The sequence below is a fragment of the Heterodontus francisci genome, chromosome 22 (assembly GCF_036365525.1).
Source record: "Heterodontus francisci isolate sHetFra1 chromosome 22, sHetFra1.hap1, whole genome shotgun sequence".
Lineage (NCBI taxonomy): Eukaryota > Metazoa > Chordata > Chondrichthyes > Heterodontiformes > Heterodontidae > Heterodontus > Heterodontus francisci.
In genome coordinates this window covers 39,705,713-39,732,061 of record NC_090392.1, presented here as the reverse complement: position 1 = coordinate 39,732,061, position 26,349 = coordinate 39,705,713, and the positions used below count along the sequence as shown (strand labels likewise).

Below are 26,349 nucleotides of genomic sequence, written 5' to 3'. Positions count from 1 at the left end.
CACTTTGAACCAGATCATGCTAACAATTTTTACATGAAACGGATATTTAACTTTATATAAAAAATATATATATATCACTCTCCAATCCTCTGGCACTTCCCCCGTATCCAGGGAAGATTGGAAGATTATGGCAAACCCTTCCACTATCTCCATCCCCACTTCCTTTAGCAACCTGGGATGCAAGCCATCCAGACCAGGTGACTTGTTGACCTTAAGCATAGCCAGCCTTCTTTGTACTGCCCTCTCAATTTTTACACGATCCCTTGCCTCTACTCTCTCCGTTTCAAGCAATTTTGTCATCCTCCATTTCCTTAGCGAACACTGATACAATGTATTCATTAAGTATATTAGCCTTGCCCTGCGTCTCTAAGCATATATTATCCTCTCTCTCCCTAATAGGCCCCACTCATCTTCTCAATTCTCGCTTGCTATTTACATGCCAGTAGATTTTTGGGCTCCCTTTTATGTTAACTGCCATTCTATTCTCATATTCTCTCTTTGCCAGTCTTATTTTCCTCTTCACCTCCCTTCCCATCTTATTGCATATGGCCTGATTTTCACTTGGAAAATTCACCTGATATGCATCGTACACCTTTTTTTGTTTCTTCATAATCTCTATCTCCCTCATCATCCAAGGAGCCCTGTTTTTGGTTCCCTTTCTTTTCACCCTTGTTGTAATGTTCCTAGCCTGTACTTGAAGTATCTCTTCCTTAAAGATAACTCATTGTTCTGATGCAGCTTTTCCTGTCAGTCTTTGGTTCCATTTCACCCTGGCTAGATCCCTTCTCATTGTGTTGAAATTAGCCCTCTTCCAATCTAAACATTCTACCTTAATAGAGAGTACAGAATAGATTCACAAGAATGGTTCCAGGAATGATGAATTTCAGTTATGTGGATAGATTGGAGTAGTTGGCATTATTTTCCTTGGAGAACATAAGGTTAAGAAGAGATTTGATAAAATGGCCTCCTTCTGTGCTGCAACAAAAGGGAAGGTTTGTGATAGGGTGGAAGGCAGGAGAGGGAGAGATTAAATAATAAAAGGGAGGATGGTGTAAGGCAGAAGGTGTAATGATACAAGTAAAGAAACAGTGGGCGGCGCAGTGGCTAGCACCGCAGCCTCACAGCTCCAGCGACCCGGGTTCAATTCTATGCACTGCCTGTGTGGAGTTTGCAAGTTCTCCCTGTGTCTGTGTGGGTTTCCTCCGGGTGCTCCGGTCTCCTCCCACATGCCAAAGACTTGCAGGTTGATAGGTAAATTGGCCATTAGCAATTGCCCCTAGTATAGGTAGGTGGTAGGGAAATATAGGGACAGGTGGGGATGTGGTAGGAATATGGAATTAGTGTAGGATTAGTATAAATGGGTGGTTGATGGTCGGCACAGACTCTGTGGGCCGAAGGGCCTGTTTCAGTGCTGTATCTCTAAACTAAAACTAAAAGATGGTTCTAGAGGAAGTGTAAATGGCAGCAGCAGAAGCATTACCAACAGCTGCTGCAGTCTGAAAAAATGGGATCAGTGGTTCTGATCTGAAATAGTTGATCTCAATGAGTCTGGAAGAGAAGGTCATTGACTCATTTCTTTTGTCACTCTGCACTCGGGTTTTCTCACCAATTTCTCTCCTCCTCTCCTGAAGACACTGTTCCACAGGCTCCGCTGAAGCTCCAGGACCAGTTAATTAGCCACTCTTCACCTGTGAGTCAGGACAGTGGGTGTTGACAGGATGTTTAGGAACAGGGGAGGCCATTCAGGTGCCTCGGTCTGCGCCTGCATTCAATTAGATCAGGGCTGATCTGCACCTCAGCTCCATTTACCCACCTTAGCTCCATATCCCTTATTACCTTCCGCTGACAAGAATCCATCCATCTCAGTCTGGAAAGCTCCAGTTGACCCACAGCCTTTTAGGGAGAGAGAATTCCTGATTTCTGCTCCCATTTCTGTGAAAACTGTTTCCTTATTATGTTTCTCAATGGCCGAATCCTAATTTTAATATTATGTCCCTTTCTTGATTTCCCCACCAGAGGCAATACTTTCTCCCTATCTGCCCGAGCATAGAATTGTTGGAACAGGAGGAGGCTATTTAGTCCCTTGAGCCCATTCCACAATTCAATGAGATCAAGGTTAAGCTGTGACCTTACTCTATATACCCATCTTTGTTCCATATCCCTTAATATCTTTGGTTAACAAAATTCTATCAATCTCACTGATTCCTTAATTTTATTCTCACTCTGCACACAGGGGCTGGAGAACTGAACCCAGCCAGAGTAGAGGGAGAGAGAAAACTGGCGGTGGAAGAAAGAAGTGGCGGAGATGGTGCGATGGGTTTGGATTCAGCACAGGGAGGAGGGAGTGTGTGTGGAATGGGGATTTACAACTTTGGGGGAACAAGAGAAGAAAGAATTTTCCACAGAAACTGGAATTGTCTGTCCTGAATTTCTATCCAGTGATGACTTTTATAAACTCCTTTTACAGTATCTTGGAAGGGGAGGATTTGCAGACAGAAAACTCAAACCAAACACCATATCAAGATCTGATAGGGTCACTCGATTTTTCAGGACCTGAAAATCATCGGCCTTTGAATGTGGAAGAAGAAATATTTGTCTGTGCAAAAAGATTTCAAACATCAGCGTGACTGGAAAAGCACTGAGACACACACACCCGAGTGAGAGTGTTCCAGTGCACTGAATGTGGAAAAAAACTTTAACCAGTTACATAGCCTGAGAAAACATCACACCATTCATAGTGGAGAGCAATCATACTTGTGTTCTGTGTGTGCATGAAGCTTCAACTGATCATCCAACCTGGCGACACACAAGGGCATGGAGAAACCATGGAAATGTGGGGACTGTGGGAAGGGATTCAATTACCCGTCAGACCTGGAATCTCATCGACGCAGTCACACTGGGGAGAGACCGTTCACCTGCACTGTGTGTGGGAAGGGATTCACTCAGTCATCCAGCCTCTATACACACCAGCGACTTCACACTGGAGAGATGCCATTCACCTGCCTTGAATGTGGAAAGGGATTTAATGCTTTGTCAAACCTCCAGTCACACCAGCGGGTTCACTCTGATAAGAGACCGTTTAAATGTTCTGACTGCGAGAAGAGCTTTAAAAGTACAAAGGATCTATTGATCCACCAACGCACTCACACTGGGGAGAGGCCATTCACCTGCTCTGTGTGTGGGAAGGGATTTACGCAGTTACCCAACTTGCTGACACACCAACTTGTTCACACTGATAATAGACCTTTTAAATGTTCTGACTGTGAGAAGAATTTTAAAAGTAAAAAGGATTTACTGACCCACCAGCGCACTCACACTGGCGAAAGGCCGTTCACCTGTTCCGAGTGTGGGAAGGGATTCGCTGATTCATCCCACCTGCTGAGACACCAGCGAGTTCACACTGGGGAGAAGCCGTTCACCTGCTGTGTGTGTGAGAAGAGATTCACCCGTCCATCCCACCTGCTGCGACATAAAAACAGTCACACTGGCGAAAAACTTTGTAAATGTGGAGACTGTGGGAAGGGTTTCAACTACCTGTTAGAATTGGAAACCCATGGCCGTATTCACACTAGAGAGAAGCCATTCACCTGCACCGTGTGTGGGAAGGGATTCACTCAGTCATCTGCCCTGTTGACACACCAGCGCTTTCACGCTGGGGAGAAGCCATTCATCTGCTCTATGTGTGGGAAGGGATTCACTCAATCATCCCATCTCACTGAACACAAACTTGTTCACTCTGATGAGAGACCATTTAAGTGTCCTGTCTGTGAGAAGAAATTTAAAAGCAAAAAGAATGTGCTGACACACCAGCGAGTTCACACTGGGGAGAAACCATTTACCTGCTCCATATGTGAAAAGAGATTCACTCAGTCATCCCACCTCATTCAACATCAACTTGTACACACTGATCAGAGACCTTTTAAATGTTCTGACTGTGAGAAGAGTTTTAAAAGCAGAAAGGATCTACTGACACACCAGCGAGTTCACACTGGGGAGAAACCATTTATCTGCTCATTGTGTGTGAAGGGATTCACCCGTTCATCCCACTTGCTGAGGCACAAGCGAGTTCACACTGGGGAGAAACCGTTTACATGCTCCATGTGTGGGAAAGGATTCACCCGTTCCTCTCACTTACTGAGGCACCAGCAATTTCACATCTGACTGCAGGGGTTGCATTCTACAGTTATCGCTGTTGTGAATCACAAACAGAACTGAATCATTTTCATTCTGACCATTAGGGTTTGTTTCTGATCTGTAAACCAATAACTGAGCTGGAGTTTAATACTCTGGATATCTGTCAAATAATTCAGCTTTTGTTTAAACAATTGTTGTAGGTTTTTGTCCTTCCTACCTACGTATTTAGCATCACCTGGCTGGAGCTTAGAAAGGACAATCTGAGGGGGGGGGTGGTGGATGGTGGTGGGAACAATGCTTCAGAGTCACACTGAGAGGGACAAATGCACTTTGGTCTTTCTTGTCTCTCTTCACTGACAGCAAAGTCCCCATGCGGGTTAATCCTGAGGCATGTAAGAAATGTGTCCCAGCCGCTCTGTTCCATGGTTCAGAACTCCTGAGCATGAAACAGAAGGCTCCTTTACAACTGCGTTTGGAATCAGGAAGAACAACAGTGAATGCTGGAAACATGCTGTCAAATCAGAGATTGGTGTAAAACTGTGATTTTTTTTTTCCTGACTGCAATTGAAACTGTAGGTTTAAGTTTCCAGTCCTAAAATGGCTGTGGTAATTATTCCATGAAGATTTAACGTGTTTTGTGAGAGTCCTGAGTCTACTTAGTCTATCATTTAAAATAAACCTGTTTGAAATAAATTGGTTAAAGTCTGCATTAAAATAGTAGATGGAGGAGTTCACAGGAGCCTGTTAACTTCTGGTACTATTATACAGCAGATCTCCAGATGAAGAAGGACCTGCAGCATGTTTTCAGGAATTTCCTGTTTTATTGATGTGTGACACGAGGAGAACTAAAAATGCACAACTCAGAACGTCCACAGGGGTGAGATCCCGACAGTTACTCTGGGATCACTCCTGCTGTGAAACTCCACCACTGACCCTGTTGAGGATTGTAGGCTCAGGGAGTGTGGTCTCCAGGAGTGGACTGTAAGAAAGCTGGGTTTCAGTATCCTGACAAATACATGGTGAAGAATCAGAGGAATCCTTACTAAGGAACTGTCTGGGTTTTACCTGTCAGTAGGTCTAGGGGTGAATGATGCCTGACTCCCCAAACTGTCTTACACTGAACCCAGTTTGGAACAAGATGAATTCAGTTTCCAGGAGAATAGGGACAAATATCACCCACAATTAAGGGAGACAGAAGCAGCCATGAGAGAAGCTAAGAGATCTTTGGAAAAAAAGATGGTGCATAATTGTGGTAATAATAGCAAAAGCTTTTCCAGTTACATCAGGAGTGAGAAGGCAGTTAAAGATGGTTTAGAGTCACTGAGAGACAGTTCAGGACAGATTGAATAGATTGCCAGGTATGACAGAGCTGTTAAACGGCAATTTCACGTCTGTCTGCACTCCTGTGGATGATGCTCAGATTCCAGCTGTGGGATGTGCTGTCGACAATAACGTCATAAATATTAAAATAGAAAGGGATTGTCATCCTGGATAAAATAGGAAATCCCAAATTAGATGGTGCTCCAAGTCCTGATGATATCCTCCCAAGTGTGTTTATGAGATGGGATGAGTGCTCTGGAAGACCCTTGCCCATATCTTCAACAGCTCAATAGAGTCCAGGATTGTTCCCTGAGATTGGAAGGTAACTCACGTAATTCTCATTTTCCAAATCGGGGACAAATCAGAGCCAGGGATCTACAGGCCCATTAGTGTTAGCTCGATCACAGGCAAGATGCATGATGGGATCCTAAGCGATGCTGTTTCTGATCACTGGGCAAGCGAAGGAACACGGCTTCCGGAAAAGAAGATTGTCTTACCAACTTGTTTGTGTTTTGTGATGAAGTTGCTGCGTTGATGGATGAGAGGAATCCGGTTGACATTGTCTATCGAAGGGGTGTAATCCAACAACAACAGCTTGTATTTACATAGAGGGTTGTGGGGCTGGAGGAGGTTACAGAGACATGGAGGACCCGGTTGACATTGTCTACTTCAGGGATGTCAAACTCATCTTCCATGGTGGGTCTGATCTGATATCCTGGCACTGGGTGAGGGCCACATTCAGCAGTAGTTATTCAAATAGAACTAGATGCAGATAAACTGTATCGGTACTTACTGACATTTAGATTTTATTTACTGCTCCTGCTGCTCCCGGTACCTGGCATCTCTTGGCTTGAACCATCACATCAACACTTGGAGTACAGAGGAGGCCTTTCAGCCTATTGTATCTGTGCCAGTGAAAAAGAGTTATTCAACCTAACCCCAGATGCATATCCAAGTATTTTTTAAATGTGATGAGGGTTTCTGCCACTCCCACCCTTTCAGGCAATGAGTTTCAGACCCCACTAGCCTCTGGATGAAACGATTCCTCGACTCCTCCCTAATCCTACAAATTACATTAATTCTATGCCCCTGGTTATTGACCTCTCTGTTAGTGGAAATAGGTCCTTCCTATCCGTTCTATTTAGGCCCCTCCTAATTATATACACCTTGATTAAATCTCCTCTCAGCTTCCTCCGTTCCAAAGAAAATAATCCCCCTATCTAATCTTCACCTCATAGCTAAAATTCTCCAGACCTGGCAACATTTTCGTAAAGTTCCTCTGCACCCTCTCTGGTGTGATCACACCCTTCATGTAATGTGGTAACCAGAACTGTACCCAGTACTCTAGCTGTGGTCTAACTAGTGTTTTGTACAGTTCCAGAAAAACTGCCCTCTCGTCTTCCATTGACTTAAATGTAATGGAAACTGACAGTTGGAACCTGTCAGCATTTGAAAGATATTTTCAAATGATTCAAGGGTTTCTTACAGTTGGGATCTTTCTCTATTCTGTCCACTCAAGGTGTTAGATAAAAGACCTGTGAATATTGAGCTGAAATATTGGGCTCTGAGGTGTTTTCTTGTTCATCTTGTTGACTGTAAATATGAAATCTTGTCAGTTCAGACACCAAATAATCAAGCTTACAACAACAGGTTGTGTCTTATTGACTTTATTAACAGCACTACAATAACACAGACAGAGTATAGTTACCTCATCTGGAGAGCAGAGATCTTCTTTGGCCTCCTTATCTCGAGAGACAATGGGTAAGCGCCTGGAGGTGGTCAGTGGTGTGTGGAGCAGCGCCTGGAGTGGCTATAAAGGCCAATTCTAGAGTGACAAGCTCTTCCACAGCTGCTGCAGAAAATTTTGTTTGTCGGGGCTGTTACACAGTTTGCTCTCCCCTTGCGCTTCTGTCTTTTTTCCTGCCAACTGCTAAGTCTCTTCGACTCGCCACACTTTAGCCAGCCTTTATGGCTGCCCGCCAGCTCTGGCGAACGCTGGCAACTGACTCCCACGACTTGTGATCAATGTCACAGGACTTCATGTCGCGTTTGCAGACGTCTTTAAAGCGGAGACATGGACGGCTGGTGGGTCTGATACCAGTGGCGAGCTCGCTGTACAATGTGTCTTTGGGGATCCTGCCATCTTCCATGCGGCTCACATGGCCAAGCCATCTCAAGCGCCGCTGACTCAGTAATGTCTATAAGCTGGGGGTGTTGGCCGCCTCGAGGACTTCTGTGTTGGAGATATGGTCCTGCCACCAGATGCCAAGTATTCTCCGGAGGCAGCGAAGATAGAATGAATTGAGACATCGCTCTTGGCTGACATACATTGTCCAGGCCTCGCTGCCATAGAGCAAGGTACTGAGGACACAGGCTTGATGCACTCGGACTTTTGTGTTCCGTGACAGTGCGCCATTTTCCCACACTCTCTTGACCAGTCTGGACATAGCAGTGGAAGCCTTTCCCATGCGCTTGTTGATTTCTGCATCTAGAGACAGGTTACTGGTGATAGTTGAGCCTAGGTAGGTGAACTCTTGAACCACTTCCAGAGCGTGGTCGCCAATATTGATGGATGGAGCATTTCTGATGTCCTGTCCCATGATGTTCGTTTTCTTGAGGCTGATAGTTAGGCCAAATTCGTTGCAGGCAGCCGCAAACCTGTCGATGAGACTGCAGACACTCTTCAGTGTGAGATGTTGAAGCAGCATCGTCAGCAAAGAGGAGTTCCCTGATGAGGACTTTCCATACTTTGGACTTCGCTCTTAGACGGGCAAGGTTGAACAACCTGCCACCTGATCTTGTGTGGAGGAAAATTCCTTCTTCTGAAGACTTGAACGCATGTGAGAGCAGCAGGGAGAAGAAAATCCCAAAAAGTTTGGGTGCGAGAACACAGCCCTGTTTCACGCCACTCAGGATAGGAAAGGGGTCTGATGAGGTGCCGCTATGTTAAATTGTGCCTTTCATATTGTCATGCAATGAGGTGATGATACTTAGTAGCTTTGGTGGACATCCAATCTTATCCAGTAGTCTGAAGAGACCACGTCTGCTGACGCGGTCAAAGGCTTTGGTGAGATCAATGAAAGCAATGTAGAGGGGCATCTGTTGTTCGCGGCATTTCTCTTGTATCTGACGAAGGGAGAACAGCATGTCAATGGTCGATCTCTCTGCACGAAAGCCACACTGTGCCTCATGGTTGATGCGCTCAGCCAGCTTCTGGAGCCTGTTTAAAGCGACTCGAGCAAAGACTTTCCCCACTATGCTGAGCAGTGAGATTCCACGGTAGTTGTTGCAGTCACCGTGGTCACATTTGTTTTTATAGAGGGTGATGATATTGGCATCGCGCATGTCCTGAGGTACTGCTCCCTCGTCCCAGTACAGGCAAAGCAGTTCATGTAGTGCTGAGAGTATAGCAGGCTTGGCACTCTTGATTATTTCAGGGGTAATGCTGTCCTTCCCAGGGGCTTTTCCGCTGGCTAGAGAATCAATGGCATCACTGAGTTCCGATTTTGTTGGCTGTATGTCCAGCTCATCCATGACTGGTAGAGGCTGGGCTGCATTGAGGGCAGTCTCAGTGACAACATTCTCCCTGGAGTACAGTTCTAGGTAGTGCTCAACCCAGCGGTCCATTTGCTTGCGTTGGCCAGTGATTATGTCCCCTGATTTAGATTTGAGGGGGGCGATCTTCTTGATGGTTGGCCCAAAAGCTCTCTTAATGCCATCATACATTCCTCTGATGTTTCCGGTGTCGGAGGCCAGCTGAATATGACCGCATAGGTGTTGCCAGTAGTCATTTGCGCAGCGCCTGGCTGTTCTTTGTGCAGTGCTTCTGGCTGCTTTAAGTGCTACGGATGTTAACTCGCTGGGGGCTTTCTTGTAGTTCAACAGTGCAATGCGCTTAGCGGCTATGACAGGTTCCAGCTCTTCAATATGAGATTGAAACCAATCTGCATTCCTCTTCACACGTTTGCCGTAGGTGGTCAAAGCTGACTCATAGATGGCGTCTCTGATGTGGGCCCACTTGGTCTCAGCAGAGATAATACAGTGGATTCAGAGCTCTCTCTTCTCGAGGTCTGATCTAACAAGCTGCAGCTACCTGGCAATATTTATATTTAACATGTAAAAACAAGAAATGCTGGAAATACTCAGCAGGTCTGGCAGCATCTGTGGAGAGAGAAGCAGATTTAACGTTTCAGGTAATGGTATTTATATGGCTACTCCAGTTCAGTTTCTGGTCAATGGTAACCCCCAGGATGTTGATAGTGGGGGATTCAGTGATTGTAATGCCATTGAATGTCAAGGGGAGATGGTTAGATTCTTTCTTGTTTGACACTTGTGTGGCTTGAATGTTACTTGCCACTTATCAACCCAAGCCTGGATATTGTTCATGTCTTGCTGCATTTCTACACTGACTGCTTCAGTATCTGAGGAGTCATAAATGGTGCTGAACCTTGTGCAATCATCAGCGAACATCCCCCCTTATGACCTTATGATTGAAGGAAGGTCATTGATGAAGCAGCTGAAGATGGTTGGGCCTAGGACACTACCCTGAGGAACTCCTGCAGTGATGTCCTGGAGCTGAGATGATTGACCTGCAACAACCACAGTCATCTTCCTTTGCGCTAGGTATGACTCCAACCAGCGGAGAGTTTTCCCCCTGATTCACATTGACTCCAGTTTTGCTCGGGCTCCTTGATGCCATACTCAGTCAAATGCTGCCTTGATGTCAAGGGAAGTCACTCTCACCTCACCTCTGGAGTTCAGCTCTTTTATCCATGTTTGAACCAAGGCTGTAATGAGGTCAGGAGCTGAGTGGCCCTGGTGGAACCCAATCTGAGCAGGTTATTGCTAAGCAGGTGCTTCTTGATAACACTGTTGCCGACATCTTCCTTCACTGATAATTGAGAGTAGACTGATTGGGCAGGAATTGGCTGGGTTGAATTTGTCCTGCTTTTTGTGTACAGGACATATGTGGGCAATTTTCCACATAGCCAGTTAGATGCCAGTGTTGTAGCTGTACTGGAACAGCTTGGCTAGGGGCACGGCTAGTTCTAGAGCACGTGTTCAGTACTATTGCCAGAATGCTGTCAGGGCCCATACACTTTGCAGTATCCAGTGCCTTCAGTTGTTTCTTGATATCACGTGGAGTTTTTTTTCGAACTGGCTGAAGACTGGCATCTGTGAGGAGGCCGAGATGGATCATCCACTCGGCACTTGTGGCTGAAGATTGTTGTAGATGCTTCCGCCTTATCTTTCGCACTGATGTGCTGGGCTCCCCCATCATTGAGGATGGGGTATTTGTGGAGCCACCTCCTCCTGTCAGTTGTTTAATTGTCCACCACCATTCATGACTGGATCTGGCAGGACTGCAGAGCTTGGATCTGATCCGTTGGTTGTGGGATCGCTTAACTCTGTCTAATGCATGCTGCCTCCGCTGTTTGGAATGCAAGTAGTCCTGAGTTGTAGCATGATCAGGTCGACACCTCATTTTGAGGTACACCTGGTGCTGCTCCTGGCATGTCCTCCTGCACTCTTCATTGAACTAGGGTAGATCTTCCTGCTTGATAGTAATGGTAGAGTGGGGGATATGCCAGGCCATGAGGTTGCAGATTGTGGTTGAATACAATTCTTCTGCTGCTAATGGCCCACAGCGCCTCATGGATGCCCAGTTTTGTGTTGCTAGATCTGTTCTAAATCTATCCCATTTAGCAAGGTGGTCATGCAATATGATGGAGGGTATCCTCAATGTTCAGATGGGACTTTGTCTCTACAAGGTCTGTGTGGTGGTCACTCCTACCAATAGTGTCGGGGACAGATGTATCTGCGGCATGCAAATTGGTGAGGACGAGGTCAAGAATGTTTTTGCCCTCTTGTTGGTGCCCTCACCACCTGCCGCAGACGCAGTGTAGAAGCTATGTCCTTTGGGACTCGGCCAGCTCGGTCAGTAGCGGTGCTACCGGGCCACTCTTGGTGATGGACATTGAAGTCCCCCACCCAGAGTACATTTTGTGCCCTTGCCGCCCTCAGTGCTTCTTCCAAGTGGTGTTCAACATGGACAAGCACTGATTCATCAGCTGAGGGGGTGGAGGGGGGGGGGGGGGGCGGCAGTAGGTGGTGATCAGCAGGAGGTTTCCTTGCCCATGTTTGACCTGATGCCATGAGACTTCACGGGGTCCAGAATCATTGTTGAGGACTCCCAGGGTGACTCCCTCCTGACTGCATACCACTGTGCTGCCACCTCTGCTGGGTCTGTCCTGCCAGTGGGACAGGACAAATCTGGGGATGGTGATGGCGGTGTCTGGGACATTGTCTCACATCTCCAGGCAAAGACCAACTCTTTACACATCCCCTGTGTACACAATCACAGCAAACGTGAGCAAGGATGTGAAGCTCATTAATCTACACTCACATTTCATAACAGCATAGGTTACACTGGGACAAAGATTCAGTCATTTTCCATTGCAGGCAAAATGTGGAGCAGAAAAACAGCACATCGGCAGTTTAACAGAATCACATCAGCCTGGAAGAGAATGGTAGCTTAGTGGTAATGTTACTGGAATTGTAATCCAGAGGCTGAGACTAATGCTCCAGAGACATGAATTCAAATCCCACCAGCAGCTGGAGAAATTTAATTTCAATTAATTAATAAATCTGGAAATAAAAAGCTAGTTGTGATCCTGAAAGTACTGGAATGCTTTTCTAATGTCCTTTAGGGAAGGAAATCTGCCATCCTCACACAGTCTGGCCTATCTGTGACTCCAGACTACTGCAACCTGCTTGACACAAGCCACTCAGTTGTATCAGAAAAGTCAAGTGGGAATAAAACTGGACAGGCCACCTGCCAACAATCTAAACCCTGAAAATGACAATGGCATAACCTGCCCAGTCAACCCTGCTCACTAACATCTGGGAACTTGTGCCTAAATTGGGAGAGCTGTCCCACAGACTAGTAAAGCAATAGCCTGACATAGTGTCATGAATGGATGCGAACCCCCTTGTGAATTATGTTGTGCATTTGAGTATTAATGTCAACTGCCATTTTATACGGCATGTTCTAAGTTTGTACTTCTGTGTTCTGATTGTAAAAATGGAGGCGTGAGGTCAGGTAGGACAGCCACTTGTGAAGAATCTAGCTTTAGGACCCAGGAAATCCCTTTTCAACCTGTGTGGACTCGGAACTGTAACTGTTTGAGTACAGCCTGTCTTCTATTATACAGCTGCCGTGTGCTAGAGACACATCTCCCTGCAAGAAGCCACAGCCTGTCTTCAAGCTGCATTGACTTTTCTCTCTAAGGCCTTTTCAACAAGAAAAATTAAAGAGAAGCCACACATTGAAAAATCCAGCAAGAAACAAACCAGCTCGAAGACAAGCTGCAGTAACAGCAGAAAAGTCTGATTTCTACCAATGTTCTCTCCGTCTAAAATAAGGTGACTTCAGCAATTTAGCGGTCTCCTTTGAGAATGCAAAGAAAAAGAAATATGCAAGAGAAGAGATATTTCCAACAGCTCCTCCTCTACTCTTCATTTCTAATTGGTGATCTCCAACTTTTGGACACTTTTTAATATTCATGGATACTAGTTTTAACTGAAATCCATATTAGCTCGTAGTTAAGATAAGTTTCCATTTAATAAATGTCCTTGCCTTTTTATGCCTTTAACTTTTCCCTGAATGTAAGCGTGCTTGGCGAAGTTAAACCCCTTCCCGAGTTTGAGTGTTAATAAAACCTATTTTTTTATTCATTCATGGGATGTGGGCGTTGCTGGCTAGGCCAGCATTTATTGCCCATCACTAATTGCCCTTGAGAAGGTGGTAGTGAGCTGCCTTCTTGAACCGCTTCAGTCCATGTGAAGTAGGTACACCCACAGTGCTGTTAGGGAGGGAGTTCCAGGATTTTGACCCAGCAACAGTGAAGGAACAGCGATATACTTCCAAGTCAGGATGGTGTGTGACTTGGAGGGGAACTTGCAGGTGGTGGTGTTTCCGTGCATTTGCTGCCCTTGTCCTTCTAGGTGATAGAGGTTGCGGGTTTGGAAGGTCCTGTCTAAGGAGCCTTGGTGCGTTGCTGCAGTGCATCTTGTAGATGGTACACACTGCTGCTACTGTGCGTCGGTGGTGGAGGGAGTGAATGTTTGTGGATGAGGTGCCAATCAAGTGGGCTGCTTTGTCCTGGATGGTGTTGAGCTTCTTGAGTGTTATTGGAGCTGCACCCATCCAGGCAAGTGGAGAGTATTCCATCACTCCTGATTTGTGCCTTGTAGATGGTGGACAGGTTTTGGGGAGTCAGGAGGTGAGTTACTCGTCACAGGATTCATAGCCTCTGACCCACTCTGCCCTCCAGTTTAGTCCAGTTCACTTTTAACTTTAAAATCCGTGTTGTTGAACTGGTCATTTACTATGAGGGTTTAAGGGCAGGAACGAAATTCAATTACTAATCTAGTTACGGACAGGTGGTTGACAAAAATAGAAATTTGATCAGACAGAAAAATATTAAATTAACTGCCTGTTCGTAATAGTAGTTGGCTCACAGAATCATACCTTGCAGCCAATATCCTATACTTCTCCATCAGCATTGCTGGGCCTGTCCTGCCGGAGATGGCAGCACAGTGGTATACTGTCGGGAGGGATTTGCCTGGGAGGCAATCCTTAACATTAACTCCAGACCCTATGAATTCCAAAGGCATCAGGTGAAATTGGGCAAGGAAACCTCCTGCTGATTACCACCTACCGTCCTCCCTCAGCTGACGAATCAGTACTCCTCCATGCTGAACACCACTTGAAAGAAGCACTGAGGGTAGCAAGGGCACAAAATATACTCTGGGTGGGGACTTCAATGCCCACCAAGAGTGGCTCGGTAGCATCTCTACTGACTAAGCTGGCCAAGTCCTGTAGGACATATCTCCCAGACATGGTCTTCAGCAGGTAGTGATAGAACCAAGAGGGAAAAACCTGCTTGACCTCATCCTCACTAATCTACTCGTTACCTCTACCACCTGGAAGAACAAGGGCAGCAGAACCATGGGAACACCAACACCTACAAGTTTCCCTCCAAGCCACACACAATCCTGACTTGGAATTATATCGCTGTTCCTTCACCGTCATTGGATCAAAATCAAAGAACTCCCTCCCTAACAGCGCTGTTTGTGTACCTGCACCACATGGCCTACAACGGTTGAAGAAGGCAGCTCACCACCACCTTTTCAAGGGCAGTTCGTGATGGGCAATAAATGCTGGCCTTGCCAGCGATGCTCACATTTTTAAAATTCTTGCATGGATGTGAACAGTCAATACCAGGACATCAATTAGTCTCCCCTTATCTTGAAGAAATTAATGACCTGAAATAGTATTCATTTAAACAACATTAATTCATTTGACAGATCTCAAAAAATTAAACTCCTGTCCAGTTATAGGGGTTATTCACATCAGCAGATGCAAATCCCAACTGTCAGAATGAACAACAGCAGCAAAACAGCAGCATTCAACCCCTGCAGTCACTTCTGAACCTGCTGGTGTCTCAGCAGATAGGTTGAATGAGAGAATCCCTTCCCACACTCAGAGCAGGTGAACGGTCTCTCCTCATTGTGAACACGCTGGTGTATCAGCAGTTCACTTGTGGTTTTATAGCTCTCTATTCAGAACATTTGAAAGGTCTGTTATTGCTGTGTAGCAATGTGGGATGATCGTATGAATGTATCCATTCTCACACACGGGGCAGATGGATGACCTCTCCCCAGTGCAAGTATGTTCGTGTTCAAGGGGTTCTGTGATCGTTTAAACACCTACCACGGTGAGAGCAACAGAACTCTCTCTCAATATGAATGAACTGGTACTTGACAAAGTCATAATGGCGTAGTGGTAATGTCACTGGACTAGTAATCTAGAGCCCAGGCTAATGCTCTGGGGACATGGGTTAGAATCCCACCACGACAGATGGTGAAATTTGAATTCAATTAATAAACCTGGAACTAAAAAACTAGTCTAATGATGACCATGAAATCATTGTTGATTGTTGTAAAAACCCATCTGTTTCACTAATGTCCTTTAGACCTACATGTGACGTCAGCCACACAGCAATGTCCTCTGAAATGGCCGAGCAAGCCATTGAGTTCAAGGGAAATTGGGGATGGGAAATAAATGCTCGCGTAGCCAGCGACGTCCACGTCCTGCAAACAACTAATAACAAAAGTCAGAGAGCTTTTAAAGCTGTTCTCGTAGTCAGAGCGGTTAAGCAGCCTCTCAACAGCATGAATACTTTTGAGTCAGCAGGTTGGATGTCTGAGTAAATCCCTTCCCACACACAGAACAGGTGAACGGCCTCTCCCCAGTGTGACTGCGCCGATGAGTTTCCAGCTCAGATGGGTAATTGAATCCCTTCCCACAGTCCCCACATTTCCATAGTTTCTCCCTGGTATGACTGCACTTGTGTCTGGACAGGCCAGATGGTCAATTGAAACCTTGTCCAGACACAGAACACATGTACAGTTTCTCGCCACTGTGAACAGTGCTTTTCCCTTCCATATTCAAAATCTAATGATATTCAGGTCCTGATGAATTGAGTGACTCTGTCAGATCTTCACGTAATGTGAGGTTTGAGTTTCCGGTCTGCAAATTTAAAACAAAATGATTTCTGGCAATGCAACAGCCCACTGACATCATCAGAGTACGCCAAGTTGCGCACATGCGCAGCAACATCTTGCCAGGACTTACTGGTGCATGGGCGGGATGACGTCATCGCGCAGCACCAAGGTCATAGCGTATCCACGGCAGGTCCACCTTCACGCATTCGCGATAAAGCGTCATCAGGTATCCAGCCCCCACTCGGCTGGAGGAAGCGGCTGAATGGGAGACTTTGAGGCTGGAGCTCTTCCCCCGCACCGCCCCCCCCCCCTCCCCCCAACCCCCCACCTCGGCAACTTGCTCCAGGCTTCAATGCTTCCTCATCTCAGCCGCTTGCACCAGACCTCGCTGCTCCCCCCACTCCCCTGGCTGATTGTTACTCGCTTCATGCCGCCCCGCTCATCGGCCACTCATTCCCCACTTCCCCACCCTCCCTCCAGCCGCTAGCTCTAATCCGCGCCGCTTCCCTCCACTCAGCCACTCGCTCCTACATCACCCCTCACTTCTTCGGGCGGTGCCTGGTGACTGCTGAAACGTGGGATTGAGTGGCCGAGAGGAGGGAAGCAGCATGACCTAGAGCGAGTGTCTGGGGGGGCGGGGGGAGCCAGCAGTCGGAGAGCGGGGTGGCACGAGCGGGGAACAATCAGCCAGGGAAGTTTGGGGCGGAGCAGTGAGGTCTGGAGCGAGTGGCTTGGGGGGTGGGGAGGTGTGGGAAGCGGCTGGTAGGGAGGAGGGAGAGAAAACGAGTTGCCAAGGGGGTAGAGTGGCCAGTGAGGCAGGAGCTAGTAGCTGCGTTCGGGTGAAATCAGCCCTGGTCAGTCATATAAACAAATCACATAATGAATTGGCAGCACATTTTATACTCTGCCTGATTTTCTTTTCCATTGATCGGGGTGCCAATTCACTATCTTCCAATGGAAATTCAATCATAAAATTCCTTTTATATTTAATAGGATTCTGGAATATTAAGTGGATCTGAGGATTACCGTTATTATCCTATAACTACATAGTAGCATATTACTGGGCTTCCATCCGACTTAATGTAAGGTTAATTTGCTGGAACGATCTAGCCATAAGCATTTCCTGTGATAAATTGAGCAGCACCATCTTTATTCCTGGAAGCTGCCTGAGCGTTGCAGACACTGACGTTGTAGTTGAAGAGCCTGCATTTACGCGTGTGCAAGTACTCCGCCACCTAGTGGTTGCATTGTCAGCAAACGCAGCTAATTTGAAACAGAAAAAGGGAGTGTGAGGGAACCCACAAAAACACAAAGGCAGGTTGTGAAATTGAGCAGAAAAAATCTGGTAATTTGTGCAGCTGACACCAGAAAAAAGTGACCATGAAACCTGTTGGATTGTCATAAAAACCCAACTAGTTTGCGAATTGTTACTACCGAGATGGGAGGAGTGCACTGTCTTTTCTAGTTCCACTTCTCCACAGGTCACAACATCTATTTAAATGTTTACCCGGTTACCGTTACAGCAAATCATATACTTTATTATTTTTATCCCAGAAGAAAATACACCAACCACGTTTCTTTAATAAACAACAAAATTATCAGTTTATTATAAAATAAGACTTAACCAGTAACAAAGCAAAGCATTAACACAGATTAAAGTATGAAATATCCCTTTTTTAAAAATCCCCCAACTACACTAACACACTGCAAAAAATACAGAAATTCACAGTGCAGAGGTCTGTTACAAAAAAACTACTTTGGGCAAATACTTGCTAATTCTTGATGAAAAAAGAAAGAAGATATGGAAGGAAGTCAGTTGTCAGTTTTTTGGTTTGGCATCTGGGTAGACGGAGATGGGTCACTGGGATCAATTTAAGAAGCAGTCCTTTCTGGAGATGTCAAGAATTTTTCTAGTAGGCTTTCTAGGAGAAATGAGGCATCAAGTTTCTCCTGCCAGCACATACTTGAATTGCAATATTTTTCCAGCTGCTCAGGAGCTATACGGACCAGGGACCTTTTTTCCACATTGGATCCTGGCAGGATTTCTTCAGAAAGGTAGAGAAGGAGGTGAGCTGGGTGATTTCTTTTCTCCTTGTCAGGAAAACACCAACTGTCTTCAAACAGTTCATACCAGAACTAAAACTGAAAACAATGTTCAAACCCCAAACAGTGAATTGACCTCCTGACCTCCACAAACCTTGACATGTGGCTTCTCTGTAACCATTCCACCACCACCCCACCACCCCCCCCCCCCCCCCGCCCCCCAGCCCCCCAAGTCTCCAAGAGTTTTCTAAGCCCAAATCACAGGTGGCCTCCAGCACAGGTGGCTTTCAAACAACATCATGTCCTGTTGATGAACTTGGTAAAAAAAAAATCCATGGAGTCCTCAAAAATATAAAAATATTAAAAATAATGGAAGCACTTTCCAGACACCTCCATCCTTGGAGGAATGAAACACCATTTTTAAATGTGTTTCACTACAAAGAGTGAAAAGATAGAAAATGAAACATTATTAAAACACATTTACACTCTAATTCACTCTTTACCTGTAGCTAATACAGTACAGCTCTGTACCATCTTGGCATTCAGAAAACTCAAAGCAAACATAGATTCTAGACAAAGCATCTGCAATTACATTATTTTTTCCCTGCAATGTGGATAATCTTTAAGTATTAAAGTTGTAATATCCATCAAAATGGTCTGGCATTCTAGTTTTTGAATTTTCCACAATGGCTAGGGGGCTATGATCAGTGTATACCAGTGTTTGTCTGTAGTCATGGTGGACATAGACCTCAAAATGCTCAAGAGCTGGTAATAAGCCCTTGGTTTCATTTTCCATGGTTGAAAATCTTTTTTGGTTTCAAGTTAGCTTTTTGGAATTGCAATTGGCCTTTCTATGCCTGACTCATCATCTTGTAACAAGACTGCACCCACCCCCAGGTCACTAGCATCAATTGCCATCTTGAAGGAATAAGTGAAATTTGGACTAGCACTGGTTCAGAAATCAAAATGGTTTTCAGCTCTCAAAAGATGCTTGACACTCCCCTGACCTCACTACCTTGGGTTCCTTTTTTGTAGCAAATCTGTCAGTGGAGAAGCTATAGTACTAAAATTTGGTACAAACTTGCAGACCACACATCCCAAACACCTCATGATATCTTGCTTTGTCTTAGGGGTAGGGAACTCCACCAATGCTTGTACTTTTGCTGTTCTTGGCAGCACTCGTCCTTACCTGACTGACTCTATGCCTGAGGTAGGATACTCTCCCTTTTTCAAATTGATTTTTGGCAAGTGTCATGAAAACCCTACATGCCAAATGGGAAATATTAATTTCATCAGTTGGAACCTTGCCTGAGACTTTTACTGGAAAGTGTTACAAATAACTTTTAAAAAGAAAAGCTGGCAGCTAAGATGGCCACTGCAATTTACATATGAAACATCAACAGAGAAGACTGGAGACAACATGAATGAGGCAACCTAGCCATAACAATGGGGTACTCTCTGATTAAATTACCTGAAATGACTTCTTCAACACAATTGTCAGGAGCCATTGACACCCATTGACATTGAAAGAGCCAACCCCCATCTAGTGTGACTGGAAAGCTTGAGGAGGTAAAGCCTTGAATATCAGAGAAGCTACTAGAAGGACCTCATTTAAAACAAACATAAAGAGGTTTGGGAATGTCAAGTGACTGTTACGCAGCTCTGGAGAGACAGTAAGATTTTTTTTCAGACAGAAACCAGGACAGTAACCAAGAAGCCATCCACAGAACATCTCTCTCTATCTCTCTTTCTCCAATACAGATCCAGAGAAGACCCAGCTGCAACTGCTACAGACCAGCAGAACCAACACTCAGGGGGCAAAGATCAAATCCCCATGCATGTGGCCCAGCGAGGACTTCAGGACTACAGTTTCAACTAAGGACTCTGGGACTGATAAACAGTATTTAAATTCCATTTATTCTGGACTCTACTCCAACCACCCAACTCTGTTTTTCTATCTGTAATCTATTTGTCTGTGTCTGTGAGACTCTGTGTGAATGTAGGCATGGATGCATAGCGTATTTTAACTGGTTTAGAGTGTTAAGAATAATAAACATATCTTTCTTGTTTAAAGTCAAGAAAACCTGTCTGATTGGTTCTTTGGCAATTATATTAGAGGAGCAGGAGCAAGCGCACTGAGGTGGTAGGTTCAATCACTGTGTTAAAAAAGGATAAAACCTGTTGTGGTCAAATCAGAGAAGGGGCAAAAGGGGAGCCTGAGACTCCCCTCCTCATCTGGTCCTAACAGAAATTTGGGGGCTTTAGTCTGTGATTGTTACTCACAGACAAACAAGAAATTGCAAGTGGGAAACCAAATTGATCCCTATATAAAAAAAACTTCAATACAGTTTTTCTTGTCGTTTTGCTACTCGAATACTAACATGTCTGCATCCGAAGCCAGTACCTTCCCAAGCCAGGGTGAAGTAACTTGGTATAAGTTTATCGAGGGAAGAGTTGAGGAATGTAGCTGGGCAGTTTGGGATTATGTTTCAGACAAAAGCTAAGAAATCCGAAATCCTAAGACTTGTGGCCAACCATTTTTCACTTGAGCCTGAAGATTCAGAGACAGGATTGGAGTCAGACTCAGACAGGGTAATGTTAGCGAAAATACAATTTGAACCAAGGAAACTCGAATTGGAAGACTGGGAAAGAGGGAGAGAGAGAAAGAATTCTCCAGAAGGAGCAGGAGGAAAGGGAGCTAAGGCAGCTTGAATTAGCTAGGGGGCGACACAGTAACCCCAGTGAAAGCATGGCCAGTATGGAAGCTACACTTAACTCAGGACTGTGTGGTTGAACTCTTAAAGTTCTCCCAGTTGATTCCAAAGTTCAATGAGGGGGATGTGAAAGCGTTTTTTGTCACGTTTGAAAGCTTGCAAAACAGTTAAAACTGCCGACCGAGAGCTGGACCCGACTGCTACAAAGCAAGGAAAAGCCCATGAGGTTTATCAGTGTTGCTAGATGAAAGTTCATTAGAAATGACTTGACTAAGAATGCTACCCTCGGGGCATATGAGCTAGTACCGGAAGCGTACCGCCAGAAATTCTGAACCCTCCAGAAACAGCCTGACCAAACTTACTTCAAGTTTGAAAGGAGTAAGCAGCTGGCTTTTGACCAGTGGATAAGGGCCCTTAAAGTACAGCTCACATATGAAAATCTCAGAGCGGTGATTCTTCTTGAGGAATTTAAAAACTCTTCCTTTTCCATAAAAACCCATGTGGAGGAGCAAAGGTTCAAAAGGCCAGGCAAATCACAGTTCTAGCTGATGAGTTTGCTCTCATATATAAGTCCATACCCCAAGGAAGACCCTTCCCTAGTCATCCCCACAACCCGGAAAGGATAAATGGTTGTGGTGGGGGGGTGGGGGCTGGTGGTGATAGGAACCTAAACAGTCCTGGGAGAGAGAGGAAAGCTGGACATACAGGGGGCCCTCCTCAAGCCAAAAAAGACAGTGCTGAGAGCAGCAGTGAGACCTGGAGACCTGTGCGTTTCCACTGTAACAAGGCAGGTCACCTCCGAGCTGACTGCTGGAAACCGCGGGAAAAGCCTGCAGGATTAATCAGTGCAGGAGAAGGGGCCCTGATGGAAAGCACAGCAGAGCAGGCTGTGGCTTTAACTGCAACAGGAGTAAGACCCAGAAAAAATACTGCTATGGGTGCAGGAAAATATAACCAGATCCCTGAAGGTTATTAGGATTTTGTGTCCAAAAGGAGAGTAACTCCATACCCCTCGAGTGGGGCAAGCAAGCCCATCGTCATACTCAGGGATACAGGGGCCACCAGATCCCTTTTGCTGGGAAAAAGCATGACCTACCCCCCAGAGAGTGCAGTGAATATGAGAATGATAGTGAATGGTATCGGAGGGTGGTGTACACCCGTACCTTTATATCAGATACCCTTGGAGTGCAACCTAGTTTCAGGACGAAAGGGATTGTCCCTAGTTTGCCTGTGAATGGGGTCGACCTGCTCCTGGGTAATGATCTAGCGGGGGCGAAGGTGGTAGTCTCCCCAATAGTGGTAGAGAGACCAAAGGAGGACAGAGAGACAGGGCAGTTGCAGGAGATGGTCCCCTGCATTTCCCCTGATTGGGTAGTGACTTGGGCCATAGCCAAACCAGCTCCCTCAGAGGTGACTGAACTGGCACTGCAGACAGATGACCATGCTGTCAGGTTGTCTGAGACTTTCTTTAGAGAGCTAGAGGACCCAGGGAATGGGTTAAACCAATCTCCCTAGTTGAGGCTCAACAGGCCAACGCAGTATTAAGGAAGTTAGCACAGGCTGTCCAAACTGAAACTGAAGCACAGGGTGTCCCTGATTGCTACTATGCAAAGAATGAGGTGCTGATGAGGAAGTGGAGCGCTCCTCATGAACCTAGGGACAAAAAGTGGACAGTGGTTCACCAGATAGTGGTGCCGCCGAGGTATCGTAAAGAAATACTAAGAATGGCCCATGAGTTTACACTGGCGGTACATGTCAATGTACGAAAAGCCAAAGCCCGCATAAGACTGCAGTTTGACTGGCCAAAACTTCGCAAAGATGTAGCGGAGTACTGGAAAACTTGCCACATGTGCCAGGTTGTAGGGAAGCCCCAACCTGCAGTAAACTCTGCACCCCTAATTCCTGTACCAGCTTTTGGGGAACCCTCCAGCAGAGGGCTGGTGAATTGTGAGGGACCGCTGTCGAAAACAAAAGGGGACAGACAACCACCCGTCTGGCAGACAGTTCGGGAGGAAGGGGATAAAAAGGATAGTGAGGACAGGTTAAAGGAGAATTCCCAAATTGAACCTCCTATTGTCCGGTCAGCCAACCCTGAATAGGTAGGAAAATTAGGCCCCACACCCTCCTATGTAAATGCAGGCCAGAGAAGTACCTTACCAAGGCTGCTGACAGCATTTACAGAAACCTGCCGAGACAAGGAAAGCTCCCAAAAAGGCAAACCAACAGTGAGGGTGATGCCTCACCTAGTCAAAGTGCCGCAGGGGACTGCAGTGGAAGCTGGACAGATACCTGCGAGCAGGTATGTTCCAGAGGACATGGGGGAAATTATAAAAGAGACCCTCCCCACAGGATAGAGAAAAGGGGAACAAAAATGCCCTAAAGTGAGCAGCACTTGTGTGACTCACCAGAAGACTCAAAGTGAGGGTGGATATATCCACTGCTGAATCCAATGATCAGAGCTCAAGCCCAGAGCTAATCAAATCCAACAACATCACTTCAGACTCCAGGAAGAACAAGGGCCCAGAAGGAATCTCAGATATTTCACAGGGGCTTAAAACCAATTTATCACCCAATACCACCATAGGGAGAGAAATTGTCAAGGTACTGGAACCTGAAGAGTTAGAACCACATGCTGCAGAAACAGCAGCTGAGGGGTTAAAGCTTGTGCATGCAGGAGAGCTCACCTTAGACAATCATGGAAATTTGTCGACACCAAGATTCCCCCACAACCACATGGTTATTAAGATGCCCATCCCAGGTTATTGCAAATTGATACTAGAGAAACTTTAAACCCATTGGAAGCACATAACTGTCCCAGACAAACCTCAGGCGAAAAAGAGGCAATAAAATAAGCCTGGCTTATTTTTAGGAGTTACTTTTCCTTTTTACAAGAATTCCCTATAACTCTCAGGTATCTTGTTCATGTCTCCAGCACTCACAATAATTTTTGTACATGGCCTTACAGTTGCAGTCAGAGCTACAACCTGATCTCACATACTCCCAGTCAGGGCCCTTTTCTCTGCATTGGCCCTGTACACTCCATTAAGTCCCATAGGTTTACCCTGCAGCTTCCAGCATTCTGCATGAAGCTGTCCCACCTTGTGGCAATGGTAACACTTAGGCTTTTGGACCTCTCTTCCACCCTCAGCACCTTCATTTCTGGCCTTAGGAGGAGATCCTGGGGAATTCCCAGCTGTCTTTTCTTGTCCTCAGCTACTTGCCTTGCTTTCACCCTCCCACCTTCTATCCTTCTCAGATTTGTGGGAGTGATAGACAAAGGGCTTGGGCTTGTAAACAAGTTCGTAATCATCAGCAATTTCCGCTGCCTGTCTGTCTGTTGAAACCTTCCGGTTTTCTACATGAGTTCTTAATAACAGAGGGGTTGAACTTTTAAATTCTTCCATGAGAATTAATTCCCTAAGGTTCTCACACATGTCCTCTACCTTTAGTGCCTGCACATAACGATCACAATTAATTTGCTTTACCTTCTCAAATTCTATATAAGTTTACCCAGGCTGTCTCCGGAGGTTCTGAAATTTCTGCCAATAAGCTTCAGGAACCAACTCATAAGGAGCGAGAATGGCCTTTTTTGCCATCTCATAATCTGCAGAAGCCTCCTCAGAAAGCATGGCATAAACTTCATGAGCTCTGCCTATCAACCTGCTTTGCATAAACAGTGTCCAGCTTTCCTTCGGCCACTTCATCTGTCTGGCTATCTGTTCCAAAGAAATGAAAAATGCCTCTGTGTCCCTTTCCTCAAACTTCAGGAGGGCTTGTACAAATTTAAACAGCTCTCCACTGGGTCCTGGGCTGGAGTCAGATCTTTCCTCACCAAAATTTTCACTGGAGTCATGACCACTCTTTATCTTAGTTCCATCTTTTTAATTGAAATTTCCTCCTCACTTTTTCTTTGAAATTCAAGCTTAAGTTTTTCCAATTTTATTGCTTTCTTTTGTTGGTCAAGTTCAAGCTGCCTCATCTCCAACTGTATTGTAGCTAATTCAACTGTACTACCATTTGGTTTGCCTTCCTCTTCTTCTAATTGCAAATGCTGTGCTATTACTGCAATTAGGTCTGCTTTCTTAGCTCCTGGTTTTACCTCTAACACCAACAATTCTGCCAAATCCTTTAGCCTAGCCTTGGTTAAGTTTCTCAAATCACTCAGGGATACATCCTCCTTCCCCAGAAAGGTCATAGTAACTGACAAAGACATTCCGGTAGTGTAAACTTTACTCTAATGCACAAGACACCTAGTTTTTTCTTTTCCTCTTTTCAGTTAGTATCACCCCACTTACATCGTCGACTTTGGGTATCCCAGACAAGCCTACAATTCGATGTTATGACCGAGGTGGGAAGAGTGCACTGTTTTTTGTGTTCCACTTGCCTGTAAATAGCTTTAAGAAAATTAGAGAAAAAAAAATATTTTTTAAAAAAACCCTCAAATAACTACCTTGTAAGTGAGAAGGTTAGTACTACTGAGGTTTTTTAATTAGTGTAATTTATTAATAATTACTAATTAGAATAGTGCTGTTTGGACAGCGTGAGGCTGTGAGTCGTGTGTGAGGGATTTCACAGACGAGTAGAAGGAGGTGTTCTTTGCTGACTTTCTTTACTTTTCTGCCTTTTCAGCCTCCAAGGTACAAGGGAAGAAGCTGATTGGCAAATAACTGGTAAGTTATTCCACTTATTACACAAGCAATAATTAATTTGTCAAGCTAAGTAATGACAGGGCAGCTTGGCCAAGCGGAATGTGCCTCCAGTGGCATGTGGGAAGTCGTAGACATATCATGTGTCCTTGACAAACACATCTGCAGCAAGTGTCACCGGCTTCAGAAGCTTGAGCTCCGGGTCTCACAGCACTCTTCAGAGGAACCCTCTCTCCAATCGGTATTCAGAACTGAATACCGGTTAGAAAGTGGGATGCCCTCCAGGGATTCCTGCACTACCTGCCTTGACCTTCTTGTCTGTCTGGCAGCCACCCAGTCCCTCTCTGCCTGTGCTCTCTTAAGCTCTGGTGTGACTACCTCCTGAAACGTGCTATCCACATGGTTCTCTGCCTCGCGGATGGTGTGGCGCAGTGGTCATGGTCTTGTCTGGACAAGAGTTAGAAGTGAGAAAGACTCAATAAAAAGAGAAATCTCACCTATAGAGGTGGTGGTGAGGTACAGCTGGATGTGGTCAGCATACATGTGAAAACTAACTCTGATTTCAGATGATGTCGGTGAGGTGCAGAATGTAGGATGGGGCCAAGGATAGATCTTTGGGGGACACCAGAGGTATCTGTGTAGGAGTGGGAAGAGAAACCACTGCAGGTGATACACTGGATGTGATTAGATAGATAAGAATGGAACCAGGGGAGTGCAGTCCCACCCAGCTGAACAGTGGAGTTGTTGGAAGAGGATAGTGTTGTCAGATGTGCCAAAGGCTGCAGACAGGTAGAGAAGGATGAGAAGAAATAGTTTACCTCAGTCACAGTCCATACAGGATGTCATTTGTGACTGTTATAAGAGCCGTTTCAATACTGTGGCGGGGGTGGAAACCTAATTGGAGGGATTCAAAGATGGAG

The 26,349-nt window shown here is 45.6% G+C and overlaps 2 protein-coding genes across 11 annotated transcripts in view; one reads left to right on the top strand and one right to left on the bottom strand.

Moving 5' to 3' along the window:
- LOC137381325 (zinc finger protein 84-like) overlaps positions 1-7,086 on the top strand; it is a 28,786-nt gene extending 21,700 nt beyond the window's left edge. For 9 of the 10 annotated variants that reach the window (XM_068053723.1, XM_068053722.1, XM_068053721.1 and 6 more), the window contains one exon: positions 2,234-7,086. In XM_068053723.1, the coding sequence (XP_067909824.1) occupies positions 2,815-4,161 (1,347 nt within the window). In that variant the 5' untranslated portion in view covers positions 2,234-2,814 and the 3' untranslated portion in view covers positions 4,162-7,086. The remainder of the gene's footprint in view (positions 1-2,233) is intronic. The other variant, XM_068053727.1, reaches the window with a different exon arrangement.
- The window catches only part of LOC137381544 (zinc finger protein 91-like), a 93,039-nt gene that overhangs the window by 27,557 nt on the left and 39,133 nt on the right, over positions 1-26,349 (bottom strand). The window contains exons 5-18 of the mRNA XM_068054240.1: positions 25,079-25,177; positions 24,294-24,387; positions 24,005-24,149; positions 22,941-22,968; positions 21,090-21,264; positions 19,259-19,331; positions 18,573-18,673; positions 16,157-16,222; positions 15,702-15,875; positions 15,501-15,612; positions 15,233-15,326; positions 14,945-15,077; positions 6,290-6,359; positions 5,952-6,075 (exon numbers count right to left, since the gene is read on the bottom strand). Of these exons, the coding sequence (XP_067910341.1) occupies positions 5,952-6,075; positions 6,290-6,359; positions 14,945-15,077; positions 15,233-15,326; positions 15,501-15,612; positions 15,702-15,875; positions 16,157-16,222; positions 18,573-18,673; positions 19,259-19,331; positions 21,090-21,264; positions 22,941-22,968; positions 24,005-24,149; positions 24,294-24,387; positions 25,079-25,177 (1,488 nt within the window). The remainder of the gene's footprint in view (positions 1-5,951; positions 6,076-6,289; positions 6,360-14,944; positions 15,078-15,232; positions 15,327-15,500; positions 15,613-15,701; positions 15,876-16,156; positions 16,223-18,572; positions 18,674-19,258; positions 19,332-21,089; positions 21,265-22,940; positions 22,969-24,004; positions 24,150-24,293; positions 24,388-25,078; positions 25,178-26,349) is intronic.